Genomic DNA, 22,256 nt, shown 5'->3' with positions numbered 1-22,256 from the left:
TTCAAGAAACTGATGGATCACATAGAGGAAAGAGAGAGGAAGGAGTTTCTTTTATGTAAAAAAAAAAAGGCTTGCAATTTTGAAATAAACCAAAGGTAGCATAACTGAACCCTCTATTGGGTTCAGTGCCACCCCACAGACAGAATTAACCGGGAGCCCCTGATCCAAAGAGGGAGCTGCCAACGGGTGCTGTTCTCCTGTTTCTCATATTGGAATATTCTTGTTTTGTAGCCTTATTTTTCTGAAACAAAGATGAATCATTACCTGTCGATCATCATGGATCCGGACGAAGTGCCCTTAGATGAGCAATGTGAACGTCTGCCTTACGATGCCAGCAAGTGGGAGATTGCACGGGAACGACTGAAGCTAGGTAATGTTGGCATTCTGCACATCGGTTGTGGCTGCTGGGTGAGCTATGCATGTGACCACGGGTGCTGGATGTGGTTTGGACATGCAGCACCATGTCCTACAGGCTCCCTGCAGAGCACCCCATCCCCTGTGGCTGAATCACAGCGGGCTGTGCCTGTTTGACTTTCCTTGTCTCTATATTTTGAGGCTTACTGTAAATTTCTTCCCTGCTTACACGCTGAACTGGAAAATGACTATGCAGAAATTAGCCCTTCTAGCCTTCCCCTCCCAGCTGCTTCCTTTTCTCCTCTCTCCAGCCCATCGTCTCCGTTTTCCCTCTGTGCCGCAGATTTATAGACATTCTTGTCAGTGCACCATAAAGTGCAGGAATGTGACATACCAATCCACACACAAATAAATACCCTCACAAACCCTGAACCTGCAGCTCACCTGCCCCAATGTGAGGCACAGGCTCAGGAGCATGATGTCCTTGCTGGCTGGAGCTGGCTGTGAGGTAGGAGGGTTGGGACCAGACTGCAGAGCTGAGAAGTCCCTCCAAAAACCACAGGGACTTTAGCAAGAGGGTCAATACTTTAAAAAAAAATCAGCTGTAAACTCAGCCTGTTGCTATAGTGCTGTTTGTTCCTTCAGGCATGCATCAGATGGGTCCTACACTGGGGCTAGTAAACCTCTGCATTCAGCTAAAAGCCATGACAGACTCTTCTTGCCCCCTGGGGATAGGGGACTATGGATAATTAAAACATGAGTACAATTAGCACCATGCTTAATTCGCCTGATAGAAGGCACAAGGTGACCAGATGTGGATAAGTCATTTATTATTGTTGTACACAATTCTGGGAATGCTGAAACATAACCTTGCGTTGGAGTGCCTTCAGTCTTCCAATAGTTTTCTTGCAATGATGGACCAAGATCTTGATGTCCGGACAGCATGATCTCTGCTTTATATGATGCTTTATTTGTGTGTAAATCCCATGGAAAGAATCAAGCAGAAATGGAATGTAAACACCGAGAAAAACCCACATCTTGCAGGGCTGGTGTTTGGAGTCTGGAGGTGAGGAATGATGGCCAGGGAACGAGCTAGAAGTGGAAGAACTGGTGTAAACAAATAAAGAATGCTGACAATGAATGAGAACCAGATTTGGTGAAGCCGGGTATGCACAGCATGCGAGATTATCTCAGTGCAAGCCCTGCTTACATGGCAGCTGGCTCAGCCTTTGAATACCTTGGCAGTCTCCAAGGATCAGCATCTCATGAGCAAAATATGCCTCTGTGTTTTTTTATAAACATTTTTACTTAGAAATGCAACTCCTTCAGCATCAGATGCATGTTTTTCTCTTTCCACCTACTTATCCTCAAAGGTATGTGTTTGTTGCAGCAAGTCTCTGCTTTTAGCCCATGTCTCCTTTGCTTTGTGTTCCTCCAACACATACACACAGCCCACAGGTGTGATGCAGTACTTGTGTGACAGGACTCCCCCTTCATGCACAGCAACATATGTTAGAGAAAATACCATATGGGCACCACGGAAATCAATATAATTAACATTCCATGTAGATTGGGCTGGCTGAGATCTAAATGTCATCTTTTCATTACCCAGAAGAGTGCTGGTGTTATAAATCACTTTCAATGTAGTCGGTACAGTGCTGCATCAGCATAAATGCTGATCTTGGGCTCGACGCTCCTGATCTACCAGAGGTCAGACTCTGCCCCACTCTGCATGAAGTTAGGCACATGGCTCCCTGAGCCCTGTTCCCACCATGTCCCCAAACTCAGCTGCTGTGCCGGGCACACTGCTCCCATCCTCTGTGTGCCAAGCCCTCATATTCACACAACGGAGAATAGGGAGCCACCAACAGTGAAGCCCAGATGACTCAAACCACAGCCAAGGACCTGAGCAATGAGCACATCTTTGAGCCTCTGCACTCATCCATGGAGCATGGAACTTGCAAGTGCCTTTTGCTGATTCTTCTGGTCCAGCTACTCATACACTTTGATATCCACACATCTTTTGAAGAACCTTATCAAGGTTGTATGGAAATAGAAACCTGCTGATCCTAAATTCTTTGACTGAAAGGCCTGTTCACTTCAGTGGATTCTCAGTTCCACCAAGAAACTGAAGTCAGCTGGAGAAAATGTAAGGAGAGCACTGAGCTTCCTTGGTCTGTATGCAAATGCTGCAACGGTCATAGCACACACTGAACCTGGCCATGGAAGCTGCTGGAGGGCTGGGAAAAGTTGGCCTCTCAGGTGGCCATCTTCATATTCTCCTGTTTAATTGCTCTGTTTAACAGTTTCATAATTACTGTGTGACAGCAGAAGGGGCTTTTGCAAGGACAATCTGTTAGTGTTACATTTATCCTTTATGCAGTGTACATAATCAACCACAGGTTTGAGCTATGCAGTGGATAGTCACAGAAGGCCTATTCTGTGCTAAGATTTAGCATGATATAAAACAATAGCAGAGTAACAAAGAGCAATACATTAAGTGTTATAACCATTCCCCATTAAATCATAAATGCTGTTTAGAGAAGGATGTGGTGTTTCCAGTGGTCATTCTCCTTCATAAAATGTTGGCAGCTCTGCAGAGTGTTATAAGCCAACCTGTGTGTTTTCCAAGTAGTGACTGCATGGGTTATCTTGATGTGGGAAGTGTTAACAGCAATGGAAACTGTTGAAGTTATGGATTAAATGAAGCTACAGCGGGTTTTACATCACCTCAATCTGCAACCTCACCTGGTACAACCCATGAGCAGTCAGTACATTAAAGATGAACATCAATTCCCAAGAAAACAGACTTTGTCTTAACATTTCTTCCCTGGTCTTTGTGCTGAATGAACTGTCTGCAGTAGCTGGAACAGAAGTTGACCACAGATTTTCAAACACGTGCTGCTCCACTTGTATTTGTATATGAAACTCAGTGCCTTTCACACACCAAGGCTCACTCTGAGGGTGATTTTCAGCCATGTAGATGAAGTTCTTCATGGCTTGTATTTACTGTAAAAAAAGCAACACTTTTGCACATTGAAGGGGAAATAAATGTTAGAGGTTTTTTGGCTTTGAGTATTCCACTTCATCTTTCCATTGCTTTAGTAACATTGCTGTTCGCCTTCTGTTTGCTGAGAATTGCAGCTTAGAAATGCTGCACATGAAAAAGGTAGTATCTAGTTATCTTAGAACTAGAGGCAATTCTTTTTCTCTTCTTGTGAGTGTCTGGATGGGTTTGATTTCTCACAGCTATGGAGTCTCACAAGGTAGACATCCAAGTCAAAGCCACTCAGCAGCCCCCTTTGAAGTGATTCATCTCTTCTGCTTCAGATGTCCATCACAGAGAAAAGAGATTGCCTGTGAAAATGGCTGTGTCACAGGTGCACAGCTGAGAAATAAATGTGGCCTCAGAGTCACAGCTTTTCCTTTGTGGGTTTTTGTTGTTTTGTTTTTTTTTTTTGTGGAATGCTGGACTTCATTTTCTGCTCCTTTCTTCTGCTCGTCAAAGCCTGCTGTTACACACTGGCTAGACATGTCGGTACCTGGATTCTGATGAAGGTGAAGCATAAATGCAGTCTAAGTGAATTGCCTGGCTGTAACATTCTTTACTAATGAATTGACTGACAAGATCTCACTGATCAGAACTGGCTGTGTGAGCATGGTATCAAAGTCAGTGCTGCCTGCCCCATACAGCAGTCACAAATGGGGCTGTGAAGATCGTGAGATCAGGAGTGTGTTTGGATGTGAAAGAAAAGGACCATCAGATATTACTGCTGGAGAATTTCATTTATGTTTACAGATTTCTTTCAAGGGCCCCTGGATTATTCTCCTAAGGTCTGCTCAGCACAACAGTGATACCATGCCACAAATGGCTGTTCTAGAAGAATCCTACCCACCATGAAACAACCTAACACTGTCTAAAAGTGGTAGGACAAGGGGCAGTGGCTTTAAACTAGAAGAGAAGAGACTTATGTTATTGTTAGGAGAAAATCCTTCACTCAGAGTGCAGTGAGGCACTGGCACAGCTGCCCATGGAAGCTGTGGGTGCCCCCTGGAGGTGCTCAAGGCCAGGCTGGATGGGCCCTGGGCAGCCTGAGCCCAAAGCAGGGAGTTTAACCAGATGAACTTTAAGGTCCCTTCCAACCCAAGCCATTCTATGATTCTGCATTTCTGTGATTCTATTGTTCTGTGATTCTATGAATAATTGTCACTTCTGGTCCCTTCCCACTGAATCTCACTGAACCCCTCCATATCTTATTTTGCAAATGGAAATGTCTAATTTGAAAAGCTTCTCAGCACCCACCATTTATCTCCAGCTATGAGGTTTTACTAGGGGAGAGCATCCTGCACAGATATGCTCAAGAATGGGGGCAACAATTGGGCAGAGCTAGACTGAAACAGTAGGGTCAGAAGACAGTGTTCATCCATGGAATGGTTGTATTCACCTAGCATCATGTTCAGTCATTTTGCTTGTTCCCTACAGTGACTCTGTGTCTTCTGATTTGTCTAATTATGTTGAACAAACAAAAACCACTGAAAACAACAAAAAAAAAAAACCACCCAAACCACCAAACAATACCAAAACAACTCCATGTTATGTTAGGAATATACATGCAGGACTCATTGTAAGGAACTTTTTTTTTTTTTTTTTCCCAATTCCTTCCTTATTTATCAATCCTTTAGCTGACAAAGTTTCTTCTTTACAAGAATGTCTCTCTCCAATCTGTTTTCTTTTCAGGAAAGTCGCTTGGACATGGGGCCTTCGGGAAGGTGGTACAAGCATCTGCTTTTGGAATTAAGAAATCACCAACATGCAGAATTGTTGCTGTAAAAATGCTGAAAGGTATCTCGCTGCCAAGCTGGGCTGGAAAAAAATTATCTCTCTTTATCATATCATATTTCACTTTTAGTCTGATTCTGTTGAAAGCAAGATTGTGTGATGCTACCCTCTGCCCCTTACTGTCTGAAACATCCAAAATGTGCACATTCAGTTTCAAGGCCACCAGGATTTTCCATCCAAGTAGCAGAACTCTGAAATAATGATGTCCACAGTAGAAAAGATAAATTGTCACGTGGAACAGGAGAAAGTTTCAGATGCATCAAGAACCCAATTGTCTGATTTTTCTAAAATCTTGTTCCACTACTTCAAAGAAAGAATAAAGTGACTTTTGTGGAATCAGAGTGGGGAACTACTGTGTATCTTGTGTTGAGCCATTATGCTGCATTGACCCTGCACTGAGCACAGTACATGGAATTTAGCTGAGCCATAAGGCATCCACCTTGATGTGAAGACACTTGGGTGGAAGCTTCCACATTATCCTTGGTCATTAGTTCTGATGATTAATCCTCTTGTTAAAAACAACTGCCTTGTACCTCATTTGCATCTGTCTGGCTTTAGCTTCTCGTTCTAACATTTTCTATTAGGATGGGCCCAGCAGTTTTTCTACATGAAGGCCCTTCTATTAAGCTAAACAGATTGAGCAATTTAAACAGGTGTGCAGGTGTGTCCTCCCTGAGCCACCTGCATCCTCATTACATGGTGATAGGATGCTGATGCCCAGGCTGGGTGATGAGATTTCCATACACCAGTGCTCATCCCAAGGTGAAATCATCTCCCAGTCATTCTATGCCATCTTTATCACTGGAGCAGGAAGGATGAAGACTCTAACCAATTTGAAGAGGGCACTGGGGAACCTGTGCAAGTGGCACCTGCTGCTCCTAACTCCAGGATTGTCCCCAAGGGGGAAATTTTTAGCTGACAAGGTTGCAAACCTCCCTCCTCTCTCTAGTTCAAAAAGCACAGAAAAGCCTTGTTGGCAACACCAAGGAGCAACTATCTTCCAGTAAGCATCTCTGGGAAATGGGAGGAAACTAAAACTTTGGTCCCTGTGCATAACTTCTGCAGTAGAGGGCCAGTACCTGTCCATGTCACTGATTTCAGTGCAGGCCTGCCATCTGGGTCACTGCCTGGCCCTGGGTAACAGGTGTTTTGCCAACACACAGACAGATAAGTTCACTGAATATCCAGCAGTGGTTTGCCACATTCAGCATTTCTTTATGCACATCTACGGGCTTTTTGTGCCAGCCAGCACCATCAAAATAGCAGGTACTCCTAGAACAGGTGGGAGCAGTTGGCAGCTGCAAGAATCCTTCATGGTGGGATTCACAAATGCACATGCAGAGTAGGCTCTTGTTTCTGAGTTTGTCGCTCAAACTCCCTTTGTTGTCATTGATGAGAACAGTTCATCCTATCCTCAGGCAGATCCCTCAGTTTGCTGTTCTGGGCACTTATTTAGTTCTGTTGCTTGTGAATAGAGCCCACGGTGACGGCGTCCTCCTCAGGCCTCTTCACTTTTGGGCACTTTTCCCTAACTGAAGATAGGGAAGATCTGTCTCGTGCCCTGTGTCCTCACCTGATTATCCAGGAACTACAGAGGCATTCATGAGCTTTGTACATGCAGAATTCCCATGAGGTGGGATAGATGAACAGTGAGTTACTGATTAGATGATGAGTTTTGTGGGGGGTCACCAAGAAAATCTGCTTCCAAAATGATGTTGAAACCAAGCCCCTTAAGGCCTGACTCGGGGTTTTTTCACCGGACAGTTCTCACTCTCGGCATCACTCAAGTTTTTTAGTCCTCTTGGGTCTATGAAAAACAACACTGTTTCTTTTTCCTTGTTTTCTTGCCCAAACAAAATTCTGCAGGAGAATACTGCTTGGATAGAATGAAACATTTTGCTCTACACTAAGTAGAAACTTTTATGTTTAGTTGTGAGATTTCCTACATCACTGCTGTTACTATTAATTAATATTGGTTATATTCAGAAAGAGTAAGATGTAGTCTACTCAGCTCAACCATTTAAAATGTACGTGTCCAGTCTATGTTAATACTCCAGGCTTCTTGTGTGATAACAGATTCAGAGGAGCTTCTCCAAAAGGTGGTTCATCCCTTCCCTGAACAGGGGACAGTACTGATCAGCCTCTGGAAATGCCTTGGTTTTACCACTGGCTCCTTGGAAAGTTAACTAGTTCAGACTAATATATAACTGTTAGTTGGCTGAAGTCAGGTCAGCTAAAAAAGCTACTCTAGATGGAGTTAATTTTACTCTTGTAGCCTCTTTTTTTTTTTTTTTTTTTTTTTTTTGCATTCATTTTTTTGGCTGCAACTACAAAACATGTGAAAAATTCTTTCATTTCTAAATATATCAGAGTCTACTGGGAGGAAGTTGACTGCCTGACTTTTTTTATGGGTTTTGTTGCAATTCATAGGATGCTTGGCAGGGAGGAATAGAAATTAATATCAGCATGTGAAATGCATTTGTTAATAAAAGTTATTTCAGTGGAACATGACAGTAAGTGGTAAAGCTCACCGGGACCAATTCTTTGCCTTGTCACATTGACCTTGTTTTGCATTTACAGAAGGGGCCACAGCGAGTGAGTACAAAGCACTGATGACTGAGCTCAAAATCCTGATCCACATTGGCCATCATCTGAATATTGTGAATTTGCTGGGAGCCTGCACAAAAAATGGAGGTAAAAAATGTGCACTGCATTGAAAATGGTTTGAACGATCTCCCATGGAAGTGTTGCTTTCCATCCAGAAGTCCAGTTACTAACTTGAAATACTGGAGCTCATCCTGTGCTCAGCAAGAAAAGAGGAAGAGAGAAACAGATCTCCAGTTATTTGATGAAGTGATTATCCTTTTCCCTACTTAAACTCTCTTTGGGTGTTAACAGGAGAAGAGCAAATATAGGACCATGCTGAATAAGGAGCCACTTGTCTTTTATCTCACCCACTGCAGTGCTACGTCTCAGGTTAAACATGATCTGGACAGACTGGGATATCAGCTGTTTGCCCCGAGTGATGAGTCACAAGGGAACAATTGTGAAGTCCTTCATGATATTCCACTAGGAGAATCAAAGAGCCAGTGAGAGTGGGCATTTATTTTAGATATGTCACCTATTTTAGTTCAGTGATGATGTGTGGGCTGCTGGACTCCAGTCTGAACTCAGACTGACCAAAGAGGAAACAGAGGGTCCCTCAGGACCCAGGGTCATGACACAGCGCTCAAAATTAGGCCCATCCCTATTTTTCAGAAACTGTGCTGTTTTTGCTAGCATGTCCAGTGTCCTCCAAACAGCTTTCTACTTCTTTAGGACACGTGATATCTATGGGTAGGAAAGACTATTCATCTTCTCAGAACTAAAACTCTCACGTATTACTTTACGATGCTTAAAATGCACTTCCTTTTTTCCCAGGGCCTCTGATGGTGATTGTTGAATACTGCAAGTATGGGAATTTATCAAACTATCTGAAAAGCAAGAGGAATTTTTTCAGCCCCACCAAGGTAAGGAGGCAGATGCCTCAGGTAGGGTTCATCACACCCAGCGTGACAGGGATGCAGATGTCAGCCTCTGCACTGGTCTCCTTAGCCTCTCTGATACCAAAGGAGAGAAACTGCTTTTGGATGCAGTTCACCTGACCAGCTTTGAATGTTTGATGCAGGATGTAACGCATTAAGAAATGGCTCATTTCTCCCCCTTGCCTATGCAAAGAGCCTGCTGTGATTAATGTGGACGGAGCCATCTCCAGTGGGAGGAAGTGAATCCTATCCAAAATGTCCCCACATGCTCTTGCCCCTCTGCTGACAAACCCATTCCTGCTGAGCGTGCGGTCACTTTGGAGGCTCGTGTCAGTGAAGCTGAAGGAAGTGGTTTTGCCCAGTGATTTCAGCACTGCTGGGAACACAAACAAGATAATGCCATTTAGAGCCAATGTTCCAAGACATCCTAATGTTCAGAGATTCGACAATAATCTTCTTATTGTGTGAGGAGCAGTGCTACCCAGAGGAAAAGAGATTAAAGTCTTGTCCTCACATCTCACAGCCCTCTGAATCAAATCTGCTGCCTGCTTCTTATTACAAACCTGAACCTAAATGTGCCAACTATGTTCCTGACTGTACATCCAGCCAAATCCCCCAGAAGATTAAAAGATCTGAGGTGGCATTCAGGAACCTGACTCCAGAGCTGCAGTGCTCAAAATCCTTTTTCAGCCTTGCCAAGAGCTCAGAGGCATCTCATTACTTTTGACAAAGGTCCTGTGAATGCAGCAGTAGAGCATGCTGAGGAGTAGCCCCCTCCAAAGGGCTTTGGCTGAGCCTCTTTTCCAAAGGGGGATGGAGCATGGCAGGGAAGAGAGATGGCCATGGAGGAGCCTGGCCATGCAGCTAGAGTGCTCTCCAGATTACAAAGAAAGCGTTTTCCAAGCAGTGCTTTATGTGTCCCATTAAACTGCCACTGACTGTTGCATGAAAGCACTAGGTGAAGGAAAAAGACAACAGCTGTTCCTTCAGCAACTGTATTTCAAGTACTTTTGCTTCTTGTTGGAAACCTGGGCTTACAGCCCTGTGCCAAACACTGCTCAGAGGCAAGTCCTTCAGCAGTCTGAGAGCAAAAGCCAACACTAGTTTGGTAGGGCTGGGACATCTGCACTGTGTCAGCTTCTTCTCAACTCAACCACCATGCTCCTTGTCTCCAAGTGGAAATTAAAGGTTCTTTCAGATGTCCTTAGGCTGAGAAGAGCCACAGTCCGGGGCAAGTGTCCACCCAATGCTATGCAAAACCCCACCACGTGGCGTTGGGTCCCTACCCCAAGGGGAGATGAGACCACATGTGCCACGGGCGAGCATCTTCTCCTGGTGCAAACAAGAAGTGACTGGCTTCTCTCTTACTCCTCTGATGTTGTACCTCTTCTCTGCCTGTTTGAAGGAGCCCTCTCTACAAGGAGAGCTGACGAAAGACAAAAAGGGTATCGAGGCAATGGAAGGCAAGAAACAAAGGCTGGCCAGTGTTACCAGCAGCGAGAGCTTTGCAAGCTCTGGGTTTCAGGAAGATAAAAGTCTGAGCGATGAGGAGGAGGACGAGGAGGGTAGGTATTAGTTCCTTCCTGTCCCTACATGGTCTGTGATATTTTTACAACATACTGTGCATCCCTGAAATTTTTTTCCTCATTTATCACCCTAATAAACATCCGTGGGAGACACTCACAGGGTCATGTCCAGAGGGTACAAGATTTAAAAAAAGATTATTTCCAGGGTTACTAAATCTGACAGGAAAATGTGTGATTGTTTCTTCTGACTGCTCCTTATCTTTGGGGAAAACACAGCAGTGTCCAGAGTGTGGGGTATAAAGCAAGCACTATTTTTGTTTCCAGTGACAGTGGGCTGACCTTCAAATACGACTATGAAGACTGAATTTATGAGAGCAATTTTATCAGTAAGAGAGGGGGAAAATAACTGCCTCATGAGTGAGCTTTGCAACAAACTGTTTTCTACCTGTGCAGATGCTGCTGAGCTCTACAAGTTGCCCCTCACTATGGAGGACCTGATTTCATACAGCTTCCAAGTGGCCAGGGGCATGGAGTTCCTCTCCTCCAGAAAGGTGAGCTTTGCCCCAGGGACTTTTCCCTGCAGAAGGATGGGATATAGAGGTGAAATTATGTCTGTGTTTCAGAGACACCTTCCTTGGGAGAGGTCCCAAAGGAAGAGCCGTTTTCCTCTCAGCATTATAAATATAACAATGTGTTTATCCAAGTCTCCATAGTCCATAAACACAGGATCATGGCAGAAGGCAGTGGGTCAAGCTCATTCATTCAGAGACGATCTTTCAGGTGTGATTTTTTTTTTCCTCAATTTCAACACACATCATGTAGGAGCCTGAGACGAATCTTCGTTTTCCTTGGAAACATCAAGAGGCTTAAAAATATATGACTTTTGGGACTTGAGAAATTTTATTTTTTTTTAAATAGAACTATCACTGTTTGCATCAATTTCATGTAACTATAGTTGACTTCCCTAAAAAAAAATATTAACTTGATCTCTCAAATAACATTATTTTTAAAAAGGATATGGGAGACAGTCAGGAAATTTGTGGGCAGGATTAAGGAAATGCAGCTTGATTGTGAAACTGTTTTATTATAGTGCATTCATCGTGACCTGGCAGCCAGAAACGTCCTTTTATCTGAGAACAATGTAGTGAAGATCTGTGATTTTGGCCTCGCAAGAGATATTTATAAGAATCCTGATTATGTGAGAAAAGGAGATGTAAGTCAAGATGCTGTTTCTTTATCCAAATGCTTATAATACCATTTCAAATTGTCCACCAGAACGTTCTGAAGACGTTCGCATTTCCTGAACTTAAAAGAGCTCGAAAGCCATCACGTTTTTATGCAAATGTGATGTGGCATATATCAGAAAGCAGGTCTGTCCTCAAGCAGAATGCTCCGGCGCTGCAACTAGCTCATAGCTCTTGTTTGATAGTACTTCTGACGTTTGTCTCCTGGCTAGCTCTTCAGTGTGACACCTGTGCCCAGTGACTTTCCTTCAAGGAAACCAGTCCCCCCAAAACAAGGCTCTCCTCCTGCATGTCTCACCTATCTGCCAGCTGTACCCTCACTTGGAAGTAGCTTTCAAATCTGACAGCACTATGTATTAGCTGTGAAACTTTATTCACGTGGCTTGAGGACCACTCAGGAGGCACTAACAGGCTGTGCTGAGGGGCTCCGTGGGTGCAGTATCTGAAAACTTTCCAACACCAACACCAAGTGATTTGTCTTTGGCCACGGGGTTCTCTCCCCTGTCTTTAGGATGCCTGTAAGGAAATCCCACAGGTTCCTGTTTGAATAGCAGTTATTTACATGACAATATATAGTTGCAATATATAGTTTATTCATCTAGGATTAAATTCTTTTGAGTCTCTGAAAATAATAGTCAGGTCTGTCCACTTCATTCCAGGCTCGACTTCCTCTCAAGTGGATGGCTCCGGAATCCATCTTTGATAAAATCTACAACACCAAAAGCGATGTGTGGTCCTACGGGGTGTTGCTGTGGGAGATATTTTCCTTGGGTATGTTAAACCTGCTCCTGGGATTGGGAAGGGGCCAAGAAGAGGCTGCCAGAGCCAGACCTGTGTGTCATGTCAGCCATGAGTCTTTAATAAGGAAAAACCGAAATCAGACAAAGGTGGGAAGCAGGCAGAGAGAATGGTGCACATCATGCCTCTGAGAAATGGAATTCTTTGTGTCTGTAAAGGCATCAGCAAGGAAGCAAACAAGACGTAATGGCCTTAAGTTGCACCAGGGAAGGTTCAGACTGGATATTAGGAAAAAATTTCTTCTCAGAGTGGTGAGGTATTGGAATAGGCTGCCCTAGGAGGTGGTGTTCCACCATCTCTGGAGGTGTGAGTGTGGCACTGAAGGACATGGTTAGTGGGCATGGTAGGGATAGATTGGTAGTTGGAGTAGATGATCTTATTGGTCTTCTCCAACCTTAATGATTCTATGATTCCAAGAGAGCTGACTTGCCAGGCTGAAAGCCATGAAGGTTAGCACGGCTATCAGAGCACTTCTCTTTCTGCCATTCCAAACCCCAGGTTTCCCTCAATTTCTCAAAACATATGAGGCCTGCACGTGGTGGAGAGGGTCAAACATAGTGTCATGAAGATGCCGAAGAGCCTGGAGCACCTCTCTTGTGAGGACAGACTGAAAGAGCTGGGACTGCTCAGCCTGGAGAATAGAAGGCTCTGGGCAATCTCCTCAATGCCTATAAATACCTGAAGGGAACCCACTGCCAGCACAGCAGCCTCCTCAGGTGCACACATCCACACAGATCCTGCAGGATAAACTGAAGCATGCATTCTAACATGAACACCCTTTGAGGCTTTCTTCTTCATTCTTTCTTCTTTTTTATTTTCCCCATACTGAAAACAGAGGATACAAAACACACACTGCAAGGGAATAACAATGACCTTCATAACAGAAGAATCTTAATTGGGTTTAAAACAGAGACTGACAAATGAGGAGAACAGCAGAGAAATAATAAGATACAATTAGCAGGACAAACAATCATTTATTACTTTAATACACTTGCTGGTTTGCCTGCCAACTAGTGTCATTTTACGGTCAGCTGCACAATACCTGCTGCTTTTTCCTAAAAGCCCCAGCTCCTGGAACCCAGTGACTGGCTCTCAGAGGGGGCTTTTTTTTCTTTTATTTCCCCTTTTCCTGATGCCGTCTTTTCTCCAGGAAAGAGAAAAATAAAATACCATGAGCAGCAGCAGGCTGTACCTTAAAACCACAGAAACTGGAGAAGCAATGCAAATGTGCTGTCATCTGATTTTAAGCTACAATTTTAGTACTCTCAAGGTAGTTTCAAGCATTTGGATCTTATTAACTAACTAGAATTTGGGGTGATCCAAACCACAGAGAGATCAGACTTATCTTTTCCTAAGGGATTCTTCTCAAGTCAAATTCATGTTTATCTTCTTGCATTCAGGTCAGGTGAACACCACCAATAGCCCTGGGTTTGACCCTGCTACATTGCAAGTAGCAGGGCTTTAGCATCATCATCAGTTCTTCATCACTGTTCTCCATGCCCTGTGCCCTGCAGGCAGATGCTGCACACTCAAGTGCTTGGGTGCCCTTGCAGGGATGGGGACTACTACTTGCATGTCATACGCCAGGAGAGCTGAGTCCTCGTGCGCAGAGGCAATTCCCCTCCTACCTCAGAGATGGATGGATGGATGGATGGATGGATGGATGGATGGATGGATGGATGGATGGATGGATGGATGGATGGATGGATGGAAGGATGGATGGAAGGATGGATGGATGGATGGATGGATGGATGGATGGATGGATGGATGGATGGATGGATGGATGGAATGGACGATTGTGGATGGTTGGATGGATGGGTGGAAGGATATGGATGGATAAATGAATGCAATCATGGATGATTCTCTTCTCCCACTGTTGCCCCAGGTGCCTCTCCGTACCCCGGAGTCCAAATAGATGAGGACTTCTGCAGCAAACTAAAGGAAGGCACAAGGATGCGTGCCCCAGAGCAAGCCACCGAGGAGATGTAAGATGTCTTTTTCTACTTGCCCTGCATCCCTCCACCCTCTGGGGCTGCCTTGCAACATTAATAATGTATAAACTTCTGCAAAAAAGCACCCCACAGAAACACAGAAAATTAATGGTCTCATATCTTCTTATTGCCCTGGCCATCTTCTTGGCCTTCCCATGGGGCAGTGTGGATGAACTGCACAATGACCCTGGGAGGGCCACTCATGGTGGGATGTGGGCCCAAGGCCAGGGGTCCACAGCAACTGTGCGAAGGCAGGGTCAGTGCCTTAGTGTCCATCCTCCCGTGCAGCCAGGACAGCACGCAGCCTCGGCTCGCCTGGGCAGAAGAAGGAAGGTCACCCATTCCCATCCAGGTTTAGCATTTACTGACGTGCGCACAGATAAGTGCTGGAGGAATGTGACATTAGGAACATTTTCTGAACTTCGGAAGCAGCAGTAGAAGCTTCCTTGCAAACATGCCACTGGTGAGGGCCCACCCTTTCCTGGAGCCACTGTCTGGTGGCAGAGGAAGGTGACGGGGACCGTAGCTTCCCAGCCATGCTCAGCCTCCATCAGCTCCTGCCGCCAGCTGCTGCTACACAGCATTCCTGGAAGCTAGGGATCAGCTGAGGCCCCAGGTCTGCAGACCCCCAGCAGGGAGTGCCCTACCCTCATCTGCTCCCATGAGAGTGAACCGCAGCACATTAAACACGCACCTCATGGGGTATATCACTTAGAAGCACAAGTATCCAGGGTATTTTGCCCTCCAGACATGTCCTCAGTGCCTTTTTGGGTGTTGCATCATGACTCAAAATAGCAGCACTTGCCAAAAAATAGTTCTGGGAGCAGCAAAAGGATGCAAGCCAGCCACATCTATCTGGAAGCATTAACCATTGGCTAATTTTATTATCCCAGTGACAGTGCTCTTCCACATATTTTATTGCAGGAAGGAAAGCTTGGCTCAGCCAACACAAGGAAGTGACACATTCATATAAGTCATCTAAGGATGCCTTAACTTAAACATTGCCAGTTAATAGGTGTTTTATTCAAAGGCTTAATGAAAGGTTTAGGGATAGAAAAAAGAAAGTATGACTACTGGGCTAAATTATTCAGTTGATGGCGTCTTCCTGGTGTCCTGTGGGAAGAAATCCTTCGCCTCTTTTTTTGGAAAGCTCACTTCTTTAGTAATAGGCCCTGGCAAGTGATGGACAGTACCTTCATGAAATTGCGTGGGCTCAGGAGTTAACTCTATCGATGTGAAGCTTTTGGAGCCTGTGCTGCCTCGCATTAAAGGAAGCCCTAACCCTCCATATGCTCCTTTTGCCCTTACAGTTACCAAATCATGCTGGACTGCTGGCGGAGCAACCCCAACGAGCGGCCGCGGTTCTCGGAGCTGGTGAAGCGGCTGGGTGACCTGCTGCAGGCCAGTGTGCAACAGGTACATGGGAGCCCATGGGATGCTACCCGGCCTGTGTCCACAGGGGTAACGCTGCCCTTTCCTGCCCACTTTTAGGAAGGCAAGGACTACATCCCCCTCAACACTATCTTCACAACTGAAAGTGGGCTTCCCCCTGCATCTGATCCTTTGTGCAATGAGAAGTTTCCTGTTCCAAGCCCAAGCTGCCGAAGCACGGAAAGAGTGAGGTGAGATACGCAGGATTAAGAGTGTGCTTTGGGTGGTCTGATGGGTGTTGCAGCTTGCTGCGCAGCACAGCTAGGCCCTGAGCAGGAGAAATCCCTGAAAACAGCCTGAGCTTCCAGCAGCTTTGCCATCTGGGCAGCCCTGAGGTCTCCTTTTGCAAACCACTATGGTGGCTGCTAATCAGATAGAGAAAGAAACATTGAAAAGAAAAACAGCCGTTCTGCTTGGGCACTTCACACTCTCTCACCCAAAGCTGTTCTTTTTTTGTTCAACAGATACATAAATACTTTCAAAATAAAGCCACCCCAGCGCATAAAGACATTTGAAGAGCTTCCCATCAAGGAAACACTTGTATTTAATGTAAGTGACACTTGGCAAAACAATAAGCAACTGATTTCTTTTTATTTGCATGGCAGATACATACAAAGACAATCAAGGAGTTGTACTGCTTTGCAAGCTTTACTGACAGGAGGTGCAGAATCAGCTCTGTTTTTAGCAAGCACTCCCTTCCTGATCTGGCTGTTGGCAGCAGCCCTGCCTGGATCCCACTGGAATGGGACTGCTGCTTAAAATCCTTTGGATTTGTGTGTCTGTTCGAATATTAGTGCAGAAGTGAGACTTGGGGGTCGTGCTTCCCCCGCAGATCACCAGAATGAACCAATTCTGGTATGAAGCTGACAAGCTCGGTACATGTCTATTGACAGGACATGTGCACTGTGCTGCTCAAGTGAGTGGGCAGTTTTAGTAATACAGACAAAATATACACATTTTGTGATGGAAGGTGGAAAAGGCTCTCATGGCTGATCTGGTGGCTGGCCAGACTCTCACCTTGCTTACAGGCACCTTTCTTTTATCACTCTGTACCTGCATTAATAGCATGTGTATGCATTCACTGCACCCTATAATGAGGACAGTTTGGAAAAGAAACAAGAAAACCTATTAAAGAGGAATCAAGCCTGGCAGTTTCTTACAGCTAACAACTAATAGGTTTCTGTTTTCTTCAAGGACTACCAAGCAGACAGCGGGATGGTGCTGGCCTCAGATGAACTGAAGCGCTTCACGTGGACAGGCAGCAAGCAGAAGTGGACACTCTTTGGGTCTGTATTTTATACTCCCTTCTGCTTTACGTTAGAGGTCAGAGAAGGAATCAAGATCCTTGTGCTGAATCAGGCCTAATGAAATCAGCTGTGGTGCGCCCAGGCCCTGCCAATGGTCCTTGCAGAAGAGGACTGCAGTGGAAAGGGACCTCTGGATGTGACCTGGCCCAACCAGTAACCAGTAAGGCCAACTGCGTAAGCAGTTGGGTCAAGAGTCAATCAGCTCCCACACCCTGCCCTCCTCAGTGGACCAAGCAGCCCTCAGCCCCTTCCATATCCATCGCCCTTAGGATCAGTTAGCACTTTGACCATCAGCTCCGTGCCAGGCTGGGCAGGCACGTGCCACGGAGGCAGAGGCTACAGGAAACCAGCCCTTGGTGAGGGGGAGGAGGAACACATAGCTGAGGAGGATTTGCGGTCTTTCCTGCGTGTCCCCAAGGGCACCCGAGCCGGGACAAGGCTCCCATTGCTGCCCTTGTTTTACATGAGTCAGCTAAGCACGGTCCATTTAACACCCATGGGCTCAGGATGCTAAAGAGGCAACTTTACAATAGATGGATGTGAGGGCCTCATTTCTCTTCCTGCCTTTAAGCACTGTAATATACTGGCCACCTTCCTCCACCTAATTCCTGAGAGCTGCCCAAGCAGGGAGTGAGTGCTGTGCTAAGCACCGCACTGTACCAGCACCAATGCTTATTTCTCAGTGCTGGCAGTGCCTGCAGCTGGTTCCAGCTCTCTGCTCACAGCCAGCCCAAGCCTACCCTGGGCCCACCGAGCTGACAGCAGGACGAGGCTGAGGAAGGCCCAGGTCTACCTTGGCAGGAGGTCAAGGCCAGCCTGGCCACGCTGGGCCAGTCACCATCTCTGCGCCAGGCAGCCTGGTATTGTCTCAGCAAACAATTGCAGCAGCTGAAACCAAGGTGGGGAGGTTGTGCTTTGAGAAAAACTCCAGTGACCAAGAGGGCAGTGCTTAAGCACACAGATACACAGGGGTGGGAGCACGCAGGCAGGCCTGCTTGCACAGCCAAAACACACAGCTCCTTGCAGGCGCTGCTCTCAGTCCTACAGCCAACACCGTGGCCTCCCCAGTCGAAATGCACACAATGCTTCTTCCTCTGGGTGGCACAAGCAGGATGGAGCATGCCTAGCCTTTGCTCTGGAATGGCTTTAAGGAGCCTGCTCGGCTCCGTAAGGGAAAAATGCTGGGGTAGGAAAAAAATGGAACTTGGCCATGCCTGCTAGAATACAAATCCTCGGGGAACAGAGCAGTTGGCTGAGAACACACAAGGTCATCTGGCTGCAAGCTAAACAAGCATTGCTGCAGCATTACACCTGAAAAGCATTCATGTATGCTAACAGCAACCCCTTGGTGTGCACACATTCCTAAAAGTGTCAGCTTTTTAGCTAAGCATCTTTTACTTAGGTGAAGCTGGAGCAGTACATACATACCTCTAAACACAGCACTGAATACTGGACAAGATAGAGCTTGTAGACATCCACACATGTAAGCTGATCTAACTCAATAGCGCTACCTCTTCCTGTGCACCTCAAGTGTCCTGCTCTGTGCTCCTGCCCTCTTTGTTCTGCTTGCTTTGCCTTGTAGTGAGCTGGTTGAGGTTGCTGGATTATCAGAAGGATGACCCTGAAATAAACCCGGAAAGCAGGAACAGCTCACAGCCAGGGCAGCTGGTGCCAGCTCCAGGATGAGGAAGGTGGTCCCTGACCACATTCACTGCAATGCCTGGCCAGAATTGGAGCACTCCTCACCCCTTTCCATCCACCTCAATGCTGAAGTTTGGGATGCAGATGCAGACCAACACAGGAGGAGCAATGTCCTCATTCACCCCATCTCAGTACAGGACAGGAGCATCTCCCCAAGGTCTGATGAGCCTTTCAGGCCCAGGTGGTGGCAGGGAGCCCAACTACTGACATGGCTGTCACATGCCCTGGACTTGCTATTGGCAATAAGGTGAAAACAGGTGTTAATGCAAACAGTGGGAAAAATCTTTCCAGTTCCTCAAGTTACGAGATCCCAACGGACAGGTCTAGGGGCAAAGACAGAGCAGTACTCTGAGGTCCATTTCTTTGCAAGTGGGCAGAATCTCAGCTGCACCTCTCTTCTAGCTTTTCAGTATTGGTGAAAAAGGCCAACCCATGTAAGCCAAAATTCTGAGGGTGGAGCAAGCCCCCAAGTCAAAGCAAATTTCTAAGCCAGAAAAATAACCGAGAACATAATTTTTGAGTTGGAACAAGCATCTCAAAAGCCACAGTCAAACTCCTACTTCACTGAGATCCTGAATGCAGGCTGACAGGGAAAAAGCAGCCATTCCTTCCAACAAACAATCTCAATTAAAATCCAAGTAGATATTTTCTAATTTACATTCCCACTGTGGAAGTAGCTCACAGCAAAAGAAAGCCTTTGTTGGCTATAAGCTCTGTTTCAGTACAAAGCCAGACCACAGATGCCCAACTCTGCAGGCTCTCAGAGCACTCTGTGGGAGCCCAGGTACACCAGTGCACTCAAGGTAAAACAAACAGATGCACTCTACTGGTACAAAGGTTGGTCAGTTAGCTTCAGTAGGGGCTGAGTGTAGCACTGAAGCTTCCTTTATTTTAGCTCACAATCTTGCTTCAGGCCTTCCAGTCAGCCTTGAGATACGAGGTATTGTTTGTTAAAGCATTAATCTCTCTGAATAAGCTAGGGCTACAGCAACAAAACATTATGATGTGTGGCTGCAAGAAAAATCAGGTTCACAGGATGCAAAGCCTGATGAGGAATAAGAAGATCCAAGTGATTTTAAGGCTCATAAGTTAGCATGCACACTGCACTTCTGCCAGCCCATTGCTCCTTAAGACTCAGCAATTACATTGTGACTCACTGAAGCATTTCTTTGCGAAACCATTTTAAAAGTCCACCGAGGATGTGACTAACCTTGTCACATAGCTGTGGAATTTGTTTCAGAGCACTTGTCCATCTGCCAACAGACGCAATGTAAAAACATGCGATGCATCTGCAATACTCATCATGAAGACTCCTCATGAACTCCATCCACCTACCAACAAAGATGGAGTGGTCTGATTGGGAGGACCCTCCAAGCTTCATACTGTACAGACCTCACTCGACAAAACATATGGGCTTGTGAGCTAAAGATCCAAGAAAGCCAGTTAAAAGTAAAATCCTGGGTTCTCAAAGTCTTCACAGATGTTCTGTTTTACATGGAATTCAAGAGTAGGACAGCCAAGGTTCTTGACCGTCTAAAAGGAGAGAGCAAAAGCACCTGTGAACTTATAAACATGAGGGAGAGAGAATCTAATTTTAGGCATTATAGTCCAACATAGGTTTAACTTGGGATTTCACATTTAATCAATGATGGAAAGTGTCCTGGCTTGTTGTGCCTACAGGTAAAGCTTCGGCATCTAAGTTCAATAGCGTGAAACTTCTCCCTGCCTTAACTTTGTTCATCATTTGAAAGAACTTTTTAAGCTTGGAACTCTTAAGAATCAGGGCAAGAAAGTGCTGTGAGGCAAACAGCATCTCAAGCAGCGGCTCATCTAGGAAGACATTAAGCCTTCTCTTCTAAAGGGCATTGTATAAAAGGCAGCCTACTGGATAACCAGTTCTTTGTGGGACATGAATGCCTTAAATAAAAACCAGCAGTCTGTATTCGCTGCTGAGAGCGGGTAGAGATAGGAGACACCCAGCTCTTTTGCCCTTCCTCAAAAGCATTGGCGACTTGTCCTAAAAACTCACTGTATGGGGCTCTGAATACATCTAAGCTGGCAGTTTTCTGCTTTTATCATGCAGGTTGAGACCTTTCACTACTTCACTCCTCCGGCTCAATCTTCTTTTATAAAGGACGGAGACCCTCCCAGCACCCACAGTTCAGGAGGCAGACACTGCACACTACTTTGCCCCACAATGACGTTTCGCTCTCCAGCAGTCACAAACGAACAACAGAACTTAGGGCTAACGCTCAGATATTTGCCCGTATGCACCAAGATTAATACATACAATGAGTACAGTCACTTTAATGAAGATGTTTGGTCACAGCATCTATGCTTATAAGGGGACTGAATGGGGACACAGAAGGGCTCTTTCAGTCCTCTGCTCTGCTGCCCCACTAAGCAATCCCATCTGCATCAATGCTGTTTCTCTGATTATAAAGCTGTTTCCTGTAGTGTGTCTTTGCTTAAGTCATTGTAACAAATGCTGGTACATGTTAAATGTGCTAACAACGATGCTGCTCTATTTCAGCATGAAAGGCGTCAGTAGGAGCAAGGAGTCAGGGCTTTCTGGAATAGCAAAGCCGAGAAGCTTCTGCAGTTTCAGTTGTGACCAACTCAGCGACTCCAAGAGAAGATACACTCACGGAAACACAGTGCTGGAGAAAATGAAAGCGTGCCACTCTCCCCCTCCTGACTACAGCTCAGTAGTCCATCACTCCCAGCCATCCATTTAAGTGTTTCTGGGCTAAGATTTATGTAGCTTGCTCTTAAGGTAATGCCTCCTATTCTTTTTTTTCTTTCATGGAAACTACAACAGATACAATGAGAACAATAACAGTATTTGGTACAGCAAATTCTCAGCTACAAAATGTTATTTTTCAATACAGTCATCACCATTGGTCAGTTCATGTGGATGAGCTGGTTGAGACTCTTCATTTTGCGGTGTGACAGCTGTGCAAGGCCATGTGGATGATGCCTTCTCTTTCATGTCTCTGTCACCACTGCCAAAATGCACCACCCACTGCCTCACTGTGCTCACATCCACTGTCTGATCTCCATAAATGTTCAGCAAGCTTCTATGAATGTCAGTGGGTGCCGTTTTTTCTGCATGGAGGATCTCCATGGCACCTTTGTGTTATACACACTTTCATGTCAGATGCCGTCCTGTCAGACTGCCCCTGTGCTGCCATCTGTCACACCACAATACATATCAGAATATTGCTGGGAAGGTTCAACCTCTGCTGCCATACCTGCAACACCCATCTCTGATGTCACAGACCAGCATGATAAAATAGGAGGCATTACTTTTAGAGCAGTCCTCATAATATGCATTTTTTAAAAAGATTTCTCTAAAATAATGTCAGTTTAGACATGTTGACCCAAGTAATTTTAATTATGCTAAAATTTAAGAGGATATCATTGACAATCTAAGTGATCTTTGTTTCTACAGACCACTATATACATGTACAAAACATAGCAAAATACTGCTTAGGCCTTGACTTTCCTAATGCTGAACAGCAATAGCTGTAATAACTT

The 22,256-nt window shown here is 45.4% G+C and overlaps 1 protein-coding gene across 1 annotated transcript in view; it reads left to right on the top strand.

Moving 5' to 3' along the window:
• FLT1 (fms related receptor tyrosine kinase 1) overlaps positions 1-21,454 on the top strand; it is a gene marked incomplete at both ends in the record, with an annotated part of 100,956 nt that extends 79,502 nt beyond the window's left edge. The window contains 14 exons of the mRNA XM_079548440.1: positions 232-370; positions 5,093-5,197; positions 7,775-7,888; positions 8,615-8,703; positions 10,124-10,283; positions 10,698-10,795; positions 11,335-11,457; positions 12,148-12,259; positions 14,172-14,271; positions 15,588-15,693; positions 15,769-15,899; positions 16,173-16,257; positions 16,903-16,994; positions 21,250-21,454. Of these exons, the coding sequence (XP_079404566.1) occupies positions 232-370; positions 5,093-5,197; positions 7,775-7,888; positions 8,615-8,703; positions 10,124-10,283; positions 10,698-10,795; positions 11,335-11,457; positions 12,148-12,259; positions 14,172-14,271; positions 15,588-15,693; positions 15,769-15,899; positions 16,173-16,257; positions 16,903-16,994; positions 21,250-21,454 (1,659 nt within the window). The remainder of the gene's footprint in view (positions 1-231; positions 371-5,092; positions 5,198-7,774; positions 7,889-8,614; positions 8,704-10,123; positions 10,284-10,697; positions 10,796-11,334; positions 11,458-12,147; positions 12,260-14,171; positions 14,272-15,587; positions 15,694-15,768; positions 15,900-16,172; positions 16,258-16,902; positions 16,995-21,249) is intronic.
• Between the last annotated feature and the right edge of the window lie 802 nt (positions 21,455-22,256).

This window comes from Tetrao urogallus, assembly GCF_951394365.1.
Source record: "Tetrao urogallus genome assembly, chromosome: 1".
Taxonomy (NCBI): Eukaryota; Metazoa; Chordata; class Aves; order Galliformes; family Phasianidae; genus Tetrao; species Tetrao urogallus.
Note: the sequence above shows the minus strand (reverse complement) of the source record. Positions and strands in the feature narration are given on the sequence as shown.